Source organism: Neomonachus schauinslandi, chromosome 14 (genome assembly GCF_002201575.2).
Source record: "Neomonachus schauinslandi chromosome 14, ASM220157v2, whole genome shotgun sequence".
NCBI classification, from domain to species: Eukaryota; Metazoa; Chordata; class Mammalia; order Carnivora; family Phocidae; genus Neomonachus; species Neomonachus schauinslandi.
Window position 1 is genome coordinate 71788557 of NC_058416.1, and position 20125 is coordinate 71808681.

General features: G+C 55.3%; 1 protein-coding gene across 1 annotated transcript in view; it reads left to right on the plus strand.

The window, feature by feature from the left end:
- Nucleotides 1-3643: 3643 nt before the first annotated feature.
- The window catches only part of MN1 (MN1 proto-oncogene, transcriptional regulator), a 43466-nt gene continuing 26984 nt past the window's right edge, over nucleotides 3644-20125 (plus strand). Inside the window, exon 1 of the mRNA XM_021703537.1 lies at nucleotides 3644-7454. Coding sequence (XP_021559212.1) covers nucleotides 3683-7454 — 3772 coding nt within the window. The 5' untranslated portion in view covers nucleotides 3644-3682. The remainder of the gene's footprint in view (nucleotides 7455-20125) is intronic.

Sequence of the window (20125 nt, forward strand, 5' to 3'; positions counted from 1 at the left end):
CCCCCGTGTGAAGTCATGCCTCAGCCGAGGGCACACCCCAACCAGGGTCTCCCCAGACTGCAGGTCTGTGGGCCATTCTTCCCACTGCCCTGGCCCACCCAGGCCTCCAGACAGGTCCCAACTTCCCCTATTCCCTCCAGACACACACGAGATACAATGTCCTCACATGCGGCTCTGGAGACACCCATCTTTCCCAGCACTGATGGTTCTGGACAAGGCGTGCCACCAGCTGTCATGAGCTTTGCATAGGCCTTTGCCCATGCGGGGTCCTCCTGGCGACCATTCCCCCTACTGGTTCTCTTCCTGACCAGGAGGCTCAGGGTCTCCCCATCTCTGGCCTGGGGCCCTGGGTGGGGGTGGGGGTCACTGGAGGCCTACCCAGTACCTTTATTTCTTTGTGCCTAAATCAGTCAAGCCCCAGTCTTTTCCGGCTCTCACTTCCCTGTCACTTTGCTAAGTAATAATTTCCATGTCCGATTCCATTTCTTTCTAGTTCTGAAACCTCTAAGCTATCAGCAAGAGGATAGTTCACATGAAAACTAATTACACAAAATCAATATTTAATCACAGACCAACAACCTGATCCTGCAGAAAAAATCCTTTTAAAACTCCACCGCCCTGTACAAATACTTCTTCCCGATGCTTATTTATGGACCCCATTTTTGGTGGGGGTAATTTTCATTTTTAATTTCAAAAGGAAAAAATATCTGTAGACATCCACAACAGGAAGGTCCCAGGAAGGACCTTGGATCTGAGCTGGCTTCCGCTCTCTTGAGTTTCAAAGTTGCAAGTTTTTATTGCTTGTTTTCATTTGTATTCTTTTTGGGAGGGGTGTTATTTTCTTCAGGAGTCCCTCAAGAGACCCTGCTTCCCGCCTCCCCTCCCCCGAAGTGGAGCCCATTTTCCTGGCATTTTGGTTCAGGAACACCCAGAGTCTGCTTTCCCAGCAGCAGCTCCGGGGAGCAATGAATTGGTGTGCGCACAGCGCGGTAACTTTTTAACTCCTGCCCGCGACGGTGGAGTGCTTAATCTGAGGTTTTTAAATAAAAAGGGCTCAGGGGTTGGTTTTATTATAACGTTTATTTCATTTCAGATTTCATGCGCAATTTAGCAAACGCTAGACAGACTTGGGTGATAAACACTTTCTTTTGTGGGGGGAAAAGGCATTTTTATACACCATGCTTAATTTTATTTAGATTTAATAGCGATATCAGGGGCACTTCAAAGAAAGTTCTTTCCCCCCCCCTCCCCTTCTCCGAAGAATGCTGGTCTGCTAGCAAAATCGCCTCGTGCTATTTTATGGCAAGGGAAATTACAGGCCTTCTCCCCCTTCCTCCCTTGCATGCACTTTAGGGAGGAAAATACACACATGCAGGCACACAGAATAAACACCTTCCCTACTCTCCATCCCCTCTAACTCCCAACTTCTAATTGTAAGATAGATTTCAGCCTCAGTGGGGATCAGGAAGATCTAAACATTTTAACTAAGATTATTGGGATAAATATTTCATAAAGAGCAGGGCAGATATTAAATTACTCCTATTGATTTTAGTATCACAACCCAATTCCGTTCCTTGGCCTCTTCAGTTTAATTGATCTCTTAAGGAGGCCAAACTCGCGCCCGCAGAGGGCCTGGGCCTTGGCCCGGGTGTCCGGAGTAGGGCGCTCCAGCGGGCGGGTGCACCCTCTGCGCGCGGGTCTTCTCGAAGCTCCCAGCCGCCTCGCGGCTCTGGCTCTGCGTTCATCTGATGTGCACCCCCTATTCCCCACAAGTAGCCGAGTGGTCATGGCTCCTCTGGGCGGAAGCCGGCAACTGAGAACGGGGAACCCCAGAGTGTGCAGATAGGGAACAATTGTGCGCGCCCCAGGGAGGAGGAGTGAGCAAGCGCCGGGGTCTTTCGAGCGGAACCCTAACTTCGGGGTTCCCGGTCTGCTTCCACCTCCAGAAAAATCCGAGGGCCGGTTAACTTGGGTGCCACTGGTAGACAGACAGGGGTGGAGAACCGAGGGTTCCCCCCGGGGCTGAAGCGCAGTTGACTCTTTGCGACTTTCCTTGGCGAGTCCAAGAGCTGTGCTTGGCGACCCCATTGTCTGAGCGCCCCGCACCGCTTACCGCCCACCTCCCCGCCCCCTGCCCAGCCCGCAGGTCTCGCTTCAGTTAGGGGTGGGGAGTTGGGAACTGTGCGAGTGGGAAGGGGGGTGAACAAAGCCAAGCTCCCGCCATTCTCCGCCTGCGCCCCTTCCAGCCCGACGCGCCGGGAGGCCAGGGCGCGCCCCCCAGCGCACTGGCGCCGACCCCGAGGCAAAACCCGCGCGGGGCACCCCGGAGCTGGCGGAGTGCGGGTTCATGGCGGGGGCGTCAGCAGCCAGCAACCGGGACCACCTTAAGAGCGAGCCCCGCCCCGGGCCCGGAGCTCGAGCTGCGCTGATTGGTGCAAATGTAATGGCTGAAATTGATTGCTGAAATGCAAAACTTGTTGCTGCTTCTCCCGGCGCTGGGCGAGAGGCAGACACCGAGAGGGGAGCCGAGACCCTCGGAACGCCCCACGCAGAGCCCCCCCGCCAGCCAGCAGAGGGGTGCGCGGACCCCCCCCCGGCCCCCCCCCCCCCCCCCCCCATTCCGGGCTCCTAGAGCGTAGCCGGAACGCCTCAGCCCGCTCGTCTAGCGAGGCCCACCAACCCGCGTACGCCCCCCTCCTCGGGTCCGAGGGGGACTCGCGAAGCACCTCGGCGCGGAGGCAGGGAACCCGAGCCTCGGAGCGACCCAACCTCTCGTCTCGCTGCCCGGCCGCGCCTGGAACCGCGCGCGGAGACCCAGGCGAACTCAGAGACCCAACAGAGGAGGACAGAAGCGGCAGGCGGCGGACGTGGCCGCGAAGCGGCGCGCCGGGGTGCAGCGCACCCGCCCCGGAGCAGGGGAACCGCGCCTTCCCTCAAACCTCGGCTCCAACCCCCGGCGCCTGCCGCCTCCCCAGCCCCGCTGCACCCTCGGCTCAGGGCCCGCACCCGTGATGCCGAGCGGAGCCTCCCGCCTTCCGACCCGCTGAAGAAGCAGTAGCCGCTTGCTCGGGGCCGACGGAGACTGTGCGAGCGGATCGTGCTCGGCGGAGGCTCGGGCTGCGGAGCGCGGGGACTTCGGGGGGGAGGGGGGAGGGACCGCTCTGTCCATGCCCGGGCGCCAGCCACAGCTTTGAAGGGTCTCCTTGCTCGGCCCCTTAGCAGCTCCGCCACGGACTCCGGGAGGCATCGGGAGACGTCCTGGGGCTTCCCACCCGACCCGATCGGACTTAAGAAGGTGATCGCTCTGCTCTCCCTTCCTCCTTCCCGCCTCCTTCCCCCCACTTAACTTTTTGTCTCCACTCGCCCGCAGCTCCGACCCCTCCGCTCAAACCCACCCGCGGCTGTGCCAACCGCCGGAGCATGGGCCCCCCAACACGGCTCCTGGAGGCCCCGCGGCACCGCAAGATGTGAGAGGCCCGGGTCCGGCAGAGCCAGAGCTTCGGGAGAGGAGCTGATAGCCCCCAGCCTCCACACGCCAGGCGAGGTGGCGGTGCGCACTGCGCCCCCGCGGTGCTGAGCGTCCCGGAGCGCCCAACCCGGGGCCGGAACGTTTAGCTGGCCGGAGGCGCGCCGCGGAGAGCAGGCTGTCATGCCCTATTGATCCCCCCGCCCCCTGCCAAGTATGTTTGGGCTGGACCAATTCGAGCCCCAGATCAACAGCAGGAACGCTGGCCAGGGCGAGAGGAACTTTAACGAGGCCGGACTAAGCATGAATGCCCACTTTAAGGCCCCGGCTTTCCACGCGGGGGGACCCCCTGGCCCGGTGGACCCTGCCATGAGCGCGCTGGGCGAGCCCCCGATCTTGAGCATGAACATGGAGCCTTACGGCTTCCACGCGCGTGGCCACTCGGAGTTGCACGCGGGGGGGCTGCAGGCGCAGCCGGTGCACGGATTCTTTGGAGGCCAGCAGCCGCACCACGGCCACCCGGGAGGCCACCACCCCCACCAACATCACCCCCACTTTGGGGGCAACTTCGGCGGCCCGGACCCCGGGGCCTCATGCCTGCACGGGGGTCGCCTACTTGGCTACGGCGGCGGCGCCGGCGGCCTGGGCAGCCAGCCGCCCTTCGCGGAGGGTTATGACCACATGGCGGAGAGCCAGGGGCCGGAGAGCTTCGGCCCGCAGCGACCCGGGAACCTCTCGGACTTCCACAGTTCGGGCGCCTCGGGTCATGCGGTGCCTGCCCCGTGCTTGCCGCTGGACCAGAGCCCTAACCGAGCCGCCTCCTTTCACGGCCTGCCCGCCTCCAGCGGCTCCGATTCCCACAGTCTGGAGCCCCGCAGGGTGGCCAACCAAGGGGCCGTCGACTCGCTGGAATACAATTACCCTGGCGAGGCGCCCTCGGGACATTTCGACATGTTTTCGCCCTCCGATTCCGAGGGGCAGCTGCCTCATTATGCGGCGGGGCGCCAGGTTCCCGGGGGCTCGTTCCCCGGTGCATCGGCCATGCCCAGAGCTGCAGGCATGGTGGGCTTGTCCAAAATGCACGCCCAGCAGCCGCCACCGCCGCCGCCGCAGCAACCGCAGCCTCAGCCGCAGCCGCAGCCGCACGGCGTGTTCTTCGAGAGGTTCGGCGGGGCCCGCAAGATGCCGGTGGGGCTGGAGCCGGCAGTAGGCTCCAGGCACCCGCTAATGCAGCCTCCCCAGCAGGCCCCGCCGCCCCCTCCGCAGCAGCCCCCGCAGCCGCCGCAGCAGCCCCAGCCCCAGCCGCAGCCGCCGCCGCCGCCGCCGCCGCCGCCGCCGCCCGGGCTTCTGGTCCGACAAAATTCGTGCCCGCCTGCGCTCCCGCGGCCGCAGCAGGGCGAGGCGGGCACGCCCAGCGGCGGCCTGCAGGACGGGGGCCCCCTGCTGCCCAGCCAGCACGCCCAGTTCGAGTACCCCATCCACCGGCTGGAGAACCGGAGCATGCACCCGTATTCGGAGCCCGTGTTCAACATGCAGCACCCCCCTCCGCAGCAGGCGCCCAACCAGCGGCTGCAGCATTTCGACGCGCCCCCCTACATGAACGTGGCCAAGAGGCCGCGCTTTGACTTCCCGGGCAGCGCGGGAGTGGACCGCTGCGCTTCGTGGAACGGCAGCATGCACAACGGCGCGCTGGACAACCACCTCTCGCCCTCCGCCTATTCGGGCCTGCCCGGCGAGTTCACGCCGCCCGTGCCCGACAGCTTCCCCTCAGGGCCAGCCCTGCAGCATCCGGCCCCGGACCACCAGTCCCTGCAGCCGCAGCAGCAACACCAGCAGCCCCAGCAGCAGCAGCGCCAAAACGCGGCCCTCATGATTAAGCAGATGGCGTCGCGGAATCAGCAGCAGCGGCTGCGCCAGCCCAACCTTGCCCAGCTAGGCCACCCCGGGGACGTGGGCCAGGGCGGCCTGGTACACAGCGGCTCGGTGGGCGGCTTGGCCCAGCCGAACTTTGAGCGCGAAAGCGCGGGCGCGGGGCGCCTGGGCACCTTCGAGCAGCCGGCGCCTCACTTGGCGCAGGAGAGCGCGTGGTTCCCAGGGCCGCACCCGCCGCCGGGGGACCTGCTGCCCCGCAGGATGGGCGGCTCAGGCCTGCCGGCTGACTGCGGCCCGCACGACCCGGGCCTGGCGCCGCCCCCTCCCCCCGGGGGCTCGGGCGTGCTGTTCCGTGGCCCTCTGCAGGAGTCGCTGAGGATGCCCGGAGAGGGCCACGTGCCCGCGCTGCCCTCCCCCGGCCTGCAGTTCGGGGGCAGCCTGGCGGGTCTGGGCCAACTGCAGTCGCCCGGGTCTGGGGTGGGGCTGCCCAGCGCTCCCTCCGAGCGCCGGCCCCCGCCGCCGGATTTCACGGCACCGGCCCTCGGGGGCCAGCCCGGCTTCCCGTTCAGCGCGGCGAACCGGCAGGCCACGCCGCACAGCGGCCCAGGCGTGAACTCGCCCCCGAGCGCGGGCGGGGGCGGCGGCAGCACGGGAGGCGGCGGCGGCGGCGGCGGCGGCGGCGGGGGCGCCTATCCGCCGCAGCCTGATTTCCAGCCCAGCCAGCGCGCCTCGGCCAGTAAGCTGGGCGCGCTGTCGCTGGGCTCCTTCAACAAGCCCAGCTCCAAGGACAACCTGTTCGGCCAGAGCTGCCTGGCTGCACTCTCCACTGCCTGCCAGAACATGATCGCCAGCCTCGGGGCCCCCAACCTCAACGTGACCTTCAACAAGAAGAACCCGCCCGAGGGCAAGAGGAAACTGAGCCAGAACGAGACCGACGGCGCGGCTGTGGCCGGCAACCCGGGCTCGGATTACTTCCCCGGAGGGACTGCCCCTGGGGCCCCAGGGCCTGCAGGCCCGTCGGGGACTAGTAACAGCGGCTCCAAAGCCTCAGGGCCGCCCAACGCGCCCGCCCAGGGGGATGGCACCAGCCTCTCCCCAAACTACACCCTGGAGTCAACGTCCGGGAACGACGGCAAGCCGGTCCCCGGGGGCGGAGGTCGGGGACGCGGTCGAAGAAAAAGGGACAGTGGTCACGTGAGCCCCGGGACCTTCTTCGACAAATACTCGGCAGCGCCAGACAGCGGGGGCGCGCCTGGGGTGAGCCCCGGGCAGCAGCAGGCGCCCGGCGCAGCCGTCGGGGCAAACTCCACCAGCGAGGCTCGCGGGGCTCCTACGCCCCACGACAAAGCGCTCACGTCGCCGTCGTGGGGGAAAGGGGCCGAGTTGCTCCTGGGGGACCAGCCGGACCTCATGGCTTCCCTGGACGGCGGGGCCAAGTCGGACGGTAGTTCCCCACACGTGGGCGAGTTTGCCTCGGACGAGGTGAGCACCAGCTACGCCAACGAGGACGAGGTGTCATCCAGCTCCGACAACCCCCCAGCCCTGGCCAAAGCGAGTAGGAGCCCCCTGGTGACAGGCTCGCCCAAACTCCCTCCGCGTGGGGTGGGCGCTGGGGAACACGGACCTAAGGCGCCCCCGCCCCCGCTTGGCCTGGGCATCATGTCTACCTCTACCTCCACCCCTGATAGCTACAGCGGCGGGGGCACGGGCCACCCTGGCACCCCGGGCCTGGAGCAGGTCCGGACCCCAACGAGCAGCAGCGGGGCACCACCCCCGGATGAGATCCACCCCCTGGAGATCCTCCAGGCGCAGATCCAGCTGCAGAGGCAGCAGTTCAGCATCTCTGAGGACCAGCCCCTGGGGCTCAAGGGTGGCAAGAAGGGTGAGTGTGCCGTTGGGTCCTCGGGCACGCAGAATGGCGACAGCGAGCTGGGCAGCTGCTGCTCCGAGGCCGTCAAGAGCGCCATGAGCACCATCGACCTGGACTCGCTGATGGCGGAGCACAGCGCCACCTGGTACATGCCCGCCGACAAGGCCTTGGTGGACGGCGCGGACGACGACAAGACGCTGGCACCTTGGGAGAAGGCCAAAGCCCAGAACCCCAACAGCAAAGAAGGTATATGCGCTTGTTCCCTTCTCATCTCCCCCAGACCCGTCCCCATCCCCACTGCAGGCCTTAGCCTAGCCTGGAGTCCTCCATGGGAGGGGACAATCCCTTGGGGTTAGGAGGGCGCAGGCCCTCTTAATGCCCAGCTCAGAGCTGGATACCCTCCCTTTGGTTACAGCAAGGGCTCTGTGGGCCCATCTCCCACTTCCACCCCCCACCCCCAGGTGCTGCCAGGTGGATTGTAGTTCCTCACCGAGGTAGGAACTTAGATGGTAGCCCTGTGGGGATTATTTCAGAGTCCCTTCACCAAGTTTTAGCTGGGTTGCCGCGTGCTCAGAGGACAGGGCAGGCCCCTTTCCTTTCACACCAAGACCCCTCCTCACCCTTAACACTCAGGTTGGTTCCACTTTGTAGGAGTGGTGTGCCTGCACCCCCCTCCCCCCTTTCCTGGCAGGACACCTGGGAAGTTGTGTTAATAACCTTCCCACCTTTTCCTAGTCAGCCAACCTCCAGGATGAGTTCCCTTCCATGTGCCAGCATCTTTAGAGAGAAAAAAAAAGTTACCAGGCCCTGGTGACAGCAGCAGCACTCAGAGGCAACGCCTAATTTGACAGTTGTTTCTAATGAATAGCTGTTTTGTCTCTTCTTAGCTATTAGGGTTTCACTGGAAACCTGGAGACCTGTCTGGTTGTAGGAGGCAGGCAGGCTTTTCCCGGTGGCATCTCCTTGACATTTGGGTGGGGGGTGCTGGGGCTGGGGTGGGGTCTGCTTGGCAGAGACCGGACCACTCAGCCAGGGCATCATTTGTGTATAGGGATATGGATATATGTTCTTAAGACACAAAGGACCGCGTTTGTCAATATCTCGCCTGGCTTTGGTGACAGATGTCTGGTCCCAGCTCTTGTTTGCATTCTAAGCACTCCCTCCCCACCAGGCCTGGAGGCCTTTAAGGTGGGTGGGGTGGGGGGTTAGCAAAGGGACCTCCATTGCAGTTAAAGTAGTAACAGTTTTGTTTTGAACCGAAAGAGGACTGGACTGCAGTAGATAACCGTTTCATTTTAACGGGGGCCTTTCTTTTTTCACAGAAAATTGCTTCTTAAAATTAGGTAACATCATGCCTCTCCACCCCCACCCCCCCACCAATTCCTACCTTTTTCTTTTAAACCCTAGATGGCCTTCCCTAGGTTTCACGGGGGCTGAATATTACCAGGGAACCAGCGGCTGCTGATTGAACCCTGTCTAAAAAAAATAGATGTCCCCTGATTCTTGCTCTCTCTTAGAGTTCTTCTCCTCTGTCTTCGTGGGCCTGGGCCTCCTGCCTCTGGCTTTAAGGTGCGGGTAGCTTTTAGGAGAATGGGCTGGAGGAGGAGGAAGGAGGAGGGGGGAGGGGAAGGGAGGCCCCGGAGTTGGGTGGCTCAGAACTCGGGGCTTTCACCGCTGCCGTCCTGGGTAGCGTTCCCGCTTAGGTTTTTCTAATTCATGAATGCGGCCTCCCTGCTTTTCTCTTTGTTCGCCTACTGCCCAGCCCGGGACGCTGCTCTCATTTGAAGCCTGCTGTTTAGCATGCACGGCAGATGCTGCGGCCAGCATCAGCATTCTCCAGGCTTCTCCCAGGCAAGGCCATAAATTGGTTAGTTTGGGACCCTCTGCTTCTTCTCCCTGGTTTTTACCACACCCCCCCCATCCTTTTTAAAATGGACTTGGACACAGCATCCTGCTTGCTCGGCTCCCGGCCCCCCCTCCCATCCCTAGTCTCTTTTATTTTCTTGTACACAACGTCTCGATCCTACCCCGATCGATAGCTGGTTAGCACAAATCCCAGCCCCTGTCACTTCTACCTGCCTTGGCCTGGCTGCCCCTCCCCCTCCTCCCCTCCCCCATCCCAGTAATTAAGAACATATTGGCCAAAATAGGGTGAGAAAAGTTTTTTAAAAACCCCTGATTTTGAGAATTAATAAAGAAAAACCAGTAGCCCTCAGCCTGCGAGTCTTCTGAAGGGCCTTCGTAGATTAGGTAGAGAGGAATTGAGTGGTTTTAAGATTTTTTTAAAGGTGTCACAGGTCCCCCAATCTTCCTTTCCAGAAAAAAAAAAAAGATGCAGGCTATGAATGAAGAGATGTCATTGAAGATACGTTTTGTTTTGTTTGTTTCATTATCACAGTCAGAAGAGCGAAAATATTTTTTTGGAAACAGATGCTAGTCACTTGAGGGTTGATTCCCCCTGTAAGCTAAAGGCAGCCTTCCCTTGCACAGAGAGGAGGAGGGGGGGACAGGGGCTTCCTTCGGGGACGGGGACAGGCTGCAGGGCTGGCCTCCTTAGCAGCATCACAGGGACACCCACTTGACCTCCTTTGTTTTCCACTCTGTGATGTGGGAAGGACAGTTTCCTAGATAAAGCCCCGAATTGAGGTCACTCACAGCTTCTGCAGCCTTGGGGCTGCTAGTTAAGGCTTTATAAGGTATCTGCATCCGATTCCTGCTCCCTTACTGGTAGTAAATTAGGATGATTAAACTTTTCATTATGATAACACCCTGCAGTTCCATCTGCACATGTTGTATAAATAGGTACGCAGAGCCTTCAACAGCCCCCCAGTCCCCTGGCTGAAAATCAGCGAAGTGTGCCACTTCAAAATAGAGGCAAAAAAAAATTTTAAAGTACAACGATCTGCTTGTCCTTAAACACATGCCCGTGGGCCTGTCGGCCACGAATCGGGGTGTCCAGCAGCTTCAAACATACCTTCTGGAGGTCCCAGCCCCCAGCCAGCACCTTCTCTCCCACCCCCTTTCAGGCAAAGCCCGTTTTTGTAATGATATTTTATTTTGTCACGCCGTAAAACACGCCAGTACTAATGTGATTAAATATTAACACCGTTTCTGAAATTCTTCGCTCCGATGACAAAGTACGAGTCGGTATTTAACAAAATGATCTGTGCTCGGATTGGTGAGAACTGATCAGTCTTCAGACCCGCACAAGCCATGTAGTCAGTGGGACGTGCCCAGATTGTCTTATGGGGTTTAGATGTCCTTTCGAGGGGAGGGAACTCAAATGGCAAGTTGTAGTTCTGGCAAAGGCCAGGCCAGAATCACGTGTGATGATTGATTTTTTTTTTTTTTTTTTAAACCAGGTAACCGGGTCTTCTCCAAATTAGGCTTCTCCTGACTTCTTAACCCACCCAACAACTTTTATATAATGAAACTCCTCATCTCATCTTGAGGTTCTGTTTGCACAAAGTTGGGGGTAGGGGCAGGGAAGGGTGAGGTTGTGGGGGCGGGGGGGAAGAAAAACCAGCTTGAGTTTGGCTCTATTCAGACATCCATTAGATCAGTGAGGATGACATGAATTTGAGAGGAGTTGGCAAAACCGTCCACCTATTCTGGTAATAGGTGTGTGGCCGTGGAGAAATTCCAAAACTGACAGAGAAGGAGAAAAAATGGGGCATTGTAGATAAGAGGGTATTAAGTCTGAAAAAGTACGTTCCCCCCCCCTCGTGCCCCTGACGATTTTCAAAATTTGAATTAACTGTGTTCTGTAATAAGTTGACCCTTGCCAAACTTCCATTCCGTGGCTTGCTCCCGGTCCTGAAATCCGGAGCGGTCTAGAAACGTTCCTTCACACACATTGAAATAGGAGAGGGCTCCGTGTACGGCGTGCATGCAATCCTGCCCTTTTTGGAAGTATGATATTTTTACAGTGATGCGGGAGAAATTTTTGGAATTTCATGCCTCTCCGAGTGTGCCGGTCAGAACTCAGTAAGCAGTGCTGAGAAATAGTGGGCAGGCAGGATTTGGACACTGAGTTTCCTTTGACGTGGGGGCAGGCTTGGGGGAGGAGGGAGGCCCCAGGGCTGCTTTCCTGAGTAGTTTCCCTCACTCCCCACGGCATGGAGAGAATTTTTTCGGCTCACTCAGACTTGTTTTGGGAGGGCAAGGAGCCTTGCCTTTCCATTTCCCTGCAGAATCACCCAGCGAGGGCTGCATGCCTTCATGTGACTTTGGTGCCTCCGGAAGATTGTAACCCAAAACTTCACAGGTGTTAATCAGGGGTAATGTAAACAGATAGGAGCCCCCTTTGTGCAGCTGACGTCCCAGCCTGCTTGCTCCCTGACTAGTCCGGGACGGGACGTACTATTACTGTTCGTTGGTGCTTGTTTAATATTTCATGGCTGTAATAAACCTGTCTCCTTTGCCCGCCTCCCGGCATAAAACCCCAGCCTAGCGCACATCTGCAATTATACATTTCTGCTAAATATTAATAAAGGACACGGATTTTTAAGGGTTTGAAGCTTATCGGTGTTGAACTTGTTAATGGCTTCCACCGCTGGATTTTTCTGGCTGTTTTGATTTTAAAGAAGCCACTGCCTTCTGATATATCATGTAGACCTATATTCTTTCCTATGTGTATGTATATATGTAAATATATAAATATATACAATTTTCGTAGATGGAAGGGCTTTCCTCAAGGATGGCTTTCTTTAATATAAATTCATTTACATTTCTTGTGAGGCCCTTCAGACCGGAAGTAAGGGGCTTTTGAAATGTACTTCTGTTTTATTGAGGTTTCTAGGAAGGGAGTGAGGGCTGGTTAATCTAATATCTCTTTCTAGCAATGAAATTCTATGGTTCCTGATATGATTTTGTTTGCCTGACAGAGGTATTTAAATTTCCACAAAGAATCTTAATAGGTCCTGAAAAATAGATCCTGCCCTTGCCAAGAAGTTACCTGATACTCTCTACTGATATAAAATATACATCTTTAATAAACAGTCCGGGAGGACCAGGTGAAATTGGAGGAAGGAAATTCTTCCCACTCTGGCGGGACAAACTTGAGTGGATCCTTGGGATTTCACAGGATCTCCTGAATTCACTCCGCACTGGAGGATAGAGCAAAATCACCTTTCTCTCCACTTGAGGGACAATCACGTAGGGTCACGTTCTTTGCACAGGGAGTGATCTGCTTTGCCAAAGGCACTTAGGAGATAAATACTCCTGGTAAGGAATACTGTTATTTACCTCTGGTTAATTTTAGAGAATAAAAAGCTATAGCTTTTATGTCACGGGATTGAATGTCCAGGAAGGGTGCAGGGGCAACCAGGCCTCCCAGCAAATTGCAGCATAAAACCCCAAACCTTCTGATGTCAGAGGGGACCTGGGTCTGTCCTCCCCTCTCCCCATAACCCAGTGGGTGTACCTTATGTCCTTCCCTCTCTGTCCCCCCTTTTTATTCCACCCAAATATTCGGCCTGGAGGGTCTGGAATAACCAGCTTCATCATTTTGACTCAAGTCGGGATTTTGACTTGCTGAGCGATGTGTTTGTTTTAGGACCATGTCTATTTTTAGGCCCAACTTGGGTGGACAGATTTGAGTGTGGGTTTTGATTGCTGGTGGCGGAGATGTTGGTATATACATGAGTGCGTGATTGAGAAGAGAGACATTTGGTGGAAATTTTTCAAGCTCCCTCACCTTCTCGAACCCACGGAAGCCAAAGGATGTGGTCTGGGGGCCCAACTTGAAAGAGTGCGGCCAAGGTGGGTGTTGGCCCTGGGTCTGCCTGTATGTAGCCCACCAGAGGAAAGCAGGGCCCCTTTGCGATTCAGTGTGTGTGAAGGAGCCCCCCCCACCTTCCGCATGCCCCACCCCAGCACAAGCACATATACATATGCATGGCCAAGTGTATTTCCATCAAATCATCCAGCCACTCCTCCACTTTACCCTTAATCTGCTTTCCCAAGGCAAGTGGGGAAAGGAGCTAAACCTTCAGTCTTAATGGTGTTAGCTGACAGGTTCTGATTCTGTAAAGGACTGAATGAGCGCAAGTCCTAAAAATAGACGGAGGATTTTGAAGATCCTAATTATGAAATCTCGGCCTCCCGGGCCTCCTGGGCTGTGGGTGACTTTGATCTGGAGTATTTTGGTAGCAGACGCACATCGCCCCTTGCTGGGTTTTGTGCGTGAGCGTGCGTGGAGGTGTCTCGCTGGCTGAGTTCAGCTGACACCACTCTCCAGCCAGGAGAGGAATCTTTGAATCAGTGCCCACCGCCTCCCTCCCCCTCCTCCTCTCCCTCCCCTCCCCCTCCCAGTTGTGGGAAGCGGACACTGCTTCTCATTTATGGAAATTCCTCTCCTTCATTGTAATCTTTTGGTACCAACATGGAGGAGCCGACACCGGGCTTTCGAATTAGTCACAGCCTTGCCTTCGGGGACCCTCTGTGTCCTGATGCACAACAGCTCAGCTGACAGTCCCCAACTCAGCGCCACGCGGGGCCCTGAGAAACTGTGAAGGGGACCCGAAGGAAGAGATGATGGTTCTGGGACCCTGGCACCTTTTGCCCGATGGGTAGCCCAGCGAGGAGGGGGCCCTGAGCATTTTCTGATGCCTTGCAATGACTTGACAAGAGGCACGAGTATGAGGGAGAAGGTGGCCTCCGTGTCACAGCGTGTGTATCAGGGCACAACAATTCCAAACTTACTCTGTGACCAGGATGGAAAGGCAGAGTGCAGTGACATTGACTTGAGTGGGGAGGGCTGTTTGAGGGACAGCATTCTCACGGGGTGTAATTCTGATAGGACGCCGAGGCCCGCTTTGTTTGCTGGCCTGCATTTTAATCAGCGGCCTCCAAGGTTTAGGATGCAAAGGAAGGGTCTGCTCCAACATGATGTTTGCCCAGGAAGGACCCCGGAGATGAGGCAGGGGAGAAACTTGCCACAGGTTTCCTTGCGCCTTGAAATCCGAGGGGTTGTTTGGGGGTTCTTGATAGCTTTGAGCTCTGGCCCGATGAGACCACGTTGGACTGCCCCCCCACCCCCGCCGGTACCTACTGAGTGTGTGTGGGGGTCCGTCATAGCTACGGCATCATCCCAAATTCTCGTTCTCCCTCCTGGCTGAAAAAACTCTTTTCTTGCAAAGCTGGATCAGAGAGAGAACTTTATAGCGATCATGTGCGTATCCTTCTACGATTTGCACATCATCGTATGGATCAAAATGCCCCTTTAAACATAAAGGAATTGAATTGAACAGTTTGGAGGTCTGAGTGCATTCACAATAACCAGTTGGCTCTCTCTGCACGTCCCAGAGGGAACATCTGACACGGAATAGATTTGTCCAATAAAGGGGAAAACCCTCAGCAAACATCCTAACACAAACTCACCTTGTAGGAAAGCAGGTTTTTAGTGTTCCGATCTTTATTATTATTATTTTTAAAGATTTTATTTATTTATTTGACAGAGAGAGAGACAGCGAGAGAGGGAACACAAGCAGGGGGAGTGGGAGAGGGAGAAGCAGGCCTCCCGCTGAGCGGGGAGCCTGATGCGGGGCTCGATCCCAGGACCCTGGGATCATGACTTGAGCCAAAGGCAGACGCTTAATGACTGAGCCACCCAGGTGCCCTGAGTGTTCCGATCTTTAAAGCTCAGGGGTCCAGCAAACTCTGCCTGTCCCACTTCCCTAATTGCTGCTAGGATCCACCATATGACCCAAAGCTTCTGTCTTCCTTCCCACCTTCCACCTCTCTGTAGAAGATCTTGGGCTCCTCGTGAACTGTTTGTCCCTGGGATTCCGATCCCTCCAGTGGTCCCTGGTTTTCTGGGCTGCAGGCTGACTTATCTGTGCCAGTGTTTGGTTTGGGCAAAGGAAATGTGCTGGACAGTGCTTTAGGGAAACGGGGAGACCCTTGGGCAAAGCCGTATTTGGGGCCCATGGCTGTGGACGTCTTTGGAAAGTCGAGGGCTTTGAAGAACCCCCCAACCCCCCCCCCCAGAGGGAAACAGGTCTTGCTTTTATTCGGCATGTCTCAAAAACTAATCTCCACGGTTACTCAGCAGTAGACAGCGATTGTCATGCCTTTGGAGGAAGCGCGGACTAACTTTGGTGCTGAGGGCACTTGGCCGCCCCCATGTTCCCCATTTCCCTCTTCCAGCAGCCTATCTTGGGAGAACAAAGTGGCTCCTAGATGCGTTCGATTCTGAGGATATCAAACTAGGCTTTCTTTCTCGTTGCTGATAATGATTTAAAAAGTGTTTGGGCACCAAGATTTAATTTGATCTGAAAGCTCGGGTCTGATGTCACTGGAGCAAACCCCGGTCTTGGGCCCTTCTGATCAGCTGGCTTTACGTGGCGTGCCTGGGGGAACCCATCTGCCCCAGAGTTGAGGGCCCCAGTGTAGCGTTCTGGTTGTATTTGGGAGCTCTTGGAACGGGAGGTGACAGTTAATGTGTGAACCTCTCCATACACACTTGCACGCGCATGGATGTGTGTGCACGCATGCACACACACACACACACACACAAATACCCTGCTCCCTGTTCATCCAGTCATCCAGGGCAGGGTGGGATGTCAAAAAGATAGGACCCTTTTTCAGTTACCGTGAAGCAGTGTTTTCAAATGCCCTTGGATCTTGGAACACATGTATTGTCGAATGATTGGCAATGACCACCAGGAATAAAATAGTTCTGAGGGACCATCTTATGATCAGAGAGGGGGTGGGGAGTCCGAAGAAAACATAGCCTGCTTTGAAATCTCCAAAGCTCAGCCTTCCAGAGAAAGTGAGGGGTTGGTTGGGAACTCACTGAGAAGTAAGCGGGCTCTACCCTGGCGGCGTGGGCTGTTTGAAAAGTCCTTGCGAATGTTAGGGCCCGAGGCCTGACGTGTATATTCTGCTCTTTTCCTGTGAGCTGGAAGGCAGAGAGAAAAACACCCCTCGTTGGGAAGACTGAGATTGGGGTGCGGTTTATTTTCTGGGGGCCGAGGGAAGGGGTAGTAGAGGGGTGGGTGGAGCAGGGAAGAAGTATGTCCATATGAATCAGAATGTTATTTGCCAATACTTGGGGTTTCAGGAGTGGCAGATAATTTCTAAATGTGGAAGTCATTTATATCACACTTCCTGGGCGAGGCTGGGGGTGAGCGAATTGCTTGGGGGCTGTCGTCGGCCATCGCAAAAGCACGCAAAGTTATGGTTTGAGCTTCCCCATGACCGCAGATTTTTGGGGGAGAATGTAGATGTGGAAGACCCAGCATGGGACTGAGGACCGAATGGTGCATCTGTTAACAATCAGAGCCCAATTTTGTTTAGATAGTGGCCGAGGCAGACGCACGGGGTGTGGGGGGTGGGGGGGGCTGAAGACCCAGATGGGCCCTGGGTGGGTCAAGGCCTTGTAATGTGCCTGTGGCCACCTTCTCCTGCAGAGGAGTTGGCCCCATGTGGCCTGTTGCAGATGTACCAAGTTTCGCAGATGAGCCCAGACCTTTCCATTAAAGAGGGGTGATGGGGGTGGGAGAAAGGAGTGACCTTTCCCCTGGTGACCCCATAAGGTGACCACTGAGGCTTCCCTCCCAACACCCAGCCACTCTGGGGATAATCTTGCCTTTCACAGACCTTGCAGGCAGGTCCCACCACTTTGAAACGCAAGCAGCGCCCTCCTACACAATGTATATTTTTTTCCTTTTTCTGAATGGTAGGCAAAAACGGAACGAAATTAAGTGATGAATTCAGCAACAGGAAGATTTCCCTGACTCGAGATAAGCCAAGTGTGGAAAGGAGCTGCAGACGTTCGGGTCTCCTTTCTCTTCCTCTTCGGGAGACCCCCGGTCTAGCCATCAGCAGCCTGGAGTGCTTTTGTAGGGAGGCCTAATGGGCTCAAAACAAATTGACCATTTTCATCCCCTGCAATGTAACTTTTGGTGGTTGTTTAGTATTTGAGGGAAGGGAGGCTGTGGCCCAAAATTTGGCTTTTTTAAACAAGAGCAATTTCACGATCCTTATGCCGTGACTGTTTCTAAATTGTCTGGGCATAAAGCTTTGGATGCCTTTTGCCGGTTTCTGCTCGTGCATGCACACGCACATGAGCGCGAGCACACACACACACACACACAGGCCTGAGAAGTCTTCATAAGAAATGAAAAAATAAATGGGTTTCTTCCCCCCCCAAAAGAAGCTCATACAAAGTTTTGGCTCCTTTCAGTTTTAAGTAGAAGCTTATTGATCTCAGTGTGGTCAATTTTTGCCGAATTGGTAATCCTGTTAGGCCTCCGGGAGAGGCATGATTAATTTACTTGTACATTTCACTATTTGGGGTCAGTTTAGTTAATAAGCATTTATTTTGTGCTCAGTGTGAGAAGCATTTTGCTGGGATTATAATTGTTGGGGGTGTGTGCGTCTGCGCGCGGGCGCATGCGTGCGGGCCCGTGAGGCTGAACATGAACGCTAAGGGGCCCAGCTCCCCTGAGGTGGAATAAAGACCCCCACTTGCAGTTCCCACCACCTCCCCAGGACAGGAAGAGAGGCGAGTGGCCCCTTCAGCCATCACTTGTGTCGGGAAGGAGGGAGAAAAAGCCCAATTGTCCAGCAAACCCAGCCTCCCAGAGCCTTGGAGACAGCCAAAGAACGTGGGTTTCCTCCTGGTACCTTGGTCCCTGGAAAGTTTTCGAGCATACTTCTTAATTGACTGGGAGCTGAGCACTGACATGGAGAAGACTTAAGAATTGTAAACCTTTTTGGAGCACCCTCCATGCCGCTGCCGGACAAACGGTAGTGCTGCGATGTGCGCGCGCGGAACTTCTAGAGAAACGCATGGCTTGACTTCCAAAGAAGGAAGAAAAAGTATGCGTATGTCTTGAGAGCTGGGACAAGGGAAAACAGAGCCAAACAGCCCGCAGCTTTGGCCTCTCCGAACACGGAGTCTCAAAAAGGGGAGCTTATGTCATTTTGATGGTGCGGGCTCTTCGGCCCCGGCGTCTCCGGGTACCCCCCTCTTCCTCCCTGGGCTCCCCACAGCCTTCCTGTCTCTCTGCGTCCAGATGATGGGTTAAAATTCCACTTCCATTATGATCGGCTTTTTTTTCTTTTTAAAGACGGGTGTTGGCCATCACGGTTTTCGAGAGAATGATTTCCCGAACACCCCCCCAGCCCCCCATTTGCTTCATTCCACGCACATTAGTTTCCATGGAGGCCTTGCCTTTGCGGAGCGAGGGCAGGACAGAGTATTTTCGGCGCCGAGCCAGCTTGAAATGAACCTGAGTCACTGAGGAAAGGGGCATTTGGAGAGATGAGGATACAATTTCTTTTTTTATGTGGGCCCGTTAAAGTCTAATGGACATTGGTGTCTGGCCTTAAATTTGGAGAGGGTCTTTATCTAACCCTTAAAACTAGAGTCGTTTCCTGTAATTACGACACCCCAGGCTAGACCACTAAATCTTCCAGAAGCTCATCTGGAAGACGGTGGCGGGGGAGGTGGGAAGACAGAGGGGGTGCACACCTGTTACCTCTATCGGCTATAATTATGACATTTCTGGACTCCTGGTTTGAAAGGAAGAATTCATGGGCCCAGCAATGCCGGAAGAGAGCGGCCTGAGGCGTTCTGGCTCCTGGCAGCAAAATCCCAGCCACCTCCCTGCCCGCGCCCCCCTTCCCCCCCACAGCTCTGTGCCCATCACAGTCCCTGCATCTCTTTAATGAATTAATTTAGCTCCCCGACATTTGGTATTAAGTAAGTAGCTATTTTGGGAATCCAAGAGAGAAAGAACTAGAAGACTTTTTTTTAACTGGAAAAAAGAAAAAGTATTGCATTTTGAAGTTGGAGACGCCTGAGCATCCAGGCATGGTGTTGTGGAGGAGGACACGTTTGGTGGGACGTGGCAGAATGTGGCGAAGCAGGCTGGCTCCGTCCCTGCTGTGTTTTTGCTTCTCTACGGAAGGTTTTTCACTCCCCCCCCCCCCCCGCCCGTTGTTAGGAACGGAGGAGGCCACAACCCCCAGACTCCATGCAGTTTGTTTGGAAGTATTGTTTAGATTACTCTCGCTTTTCAAATTGAGAGAAACTTAGTTTAATGGGAAAATAGCAGTATTACTATCTTGGTGTGTTTGCTTTAGCGTTTAAAAATAGTTTGTTTTCATATCCTGAATTTCATCCTTTCCTTGTTTGCTTGTCTGATGGAAACCCGTGAGAGTATGTGTGTGTGCGTGTGTGTGTGATACCAGCACACACATCTATCTGCACACACACAGGCAGGCAAATGGTTGCAGTCGTGCAACCAAAAATCAGTTGCAATTTCACAGCTGGCTAAAGAGACCCAGAGCATTTGCTTTTAACTTAAACCATCTTGTCCCCCTTCTCCCCGACCAGTACCCCACTCCCAACCTCCCCCCGCATCTCCCTCAGCAATATTTATTTCTTCCTTAAAAAAGGAATGCCGGGCCTGTTTGCTGAGGTCCCTGTTGGAATAGATTTTCAGGGGTTATGTATTAAATGTGTTTGAGGGTGATTTCAGCCCTCAGCCTGGTCGTCCCAGTACTAATGGTAGCAGGGCCTATTATAGAGAGGCAAAGAATATTGTAAATGGCTTATGCAGAAAAACCATTTAGATAAAAACGCAATTTTCCCTTCTGCATAGAGTGCTAAGAATTAATAGCACATTCTTTCTAAATGGGTATTTTTATATTATATTTTCCTCCTAATGAAATTCTTTTCCCAAACAGGGGTATGTTTCATTTTAAACTTTAGAGTAAAATTGATCTGTTTTTAAGCCTGCAAAAAAATGGGTGTCCCAGTTTTCGGCAGGCCCCTTTCCTCCCCACCCTGCGTCCAGGATTTTTTTGAAGTTAGATTGTACAGAGGTTGGATGGAAATGGTGAGTCTGTCCTAGGGAAAGGGGCTGGGTTTGCTCACATTTTTTTTTTCCTTTCTTCTT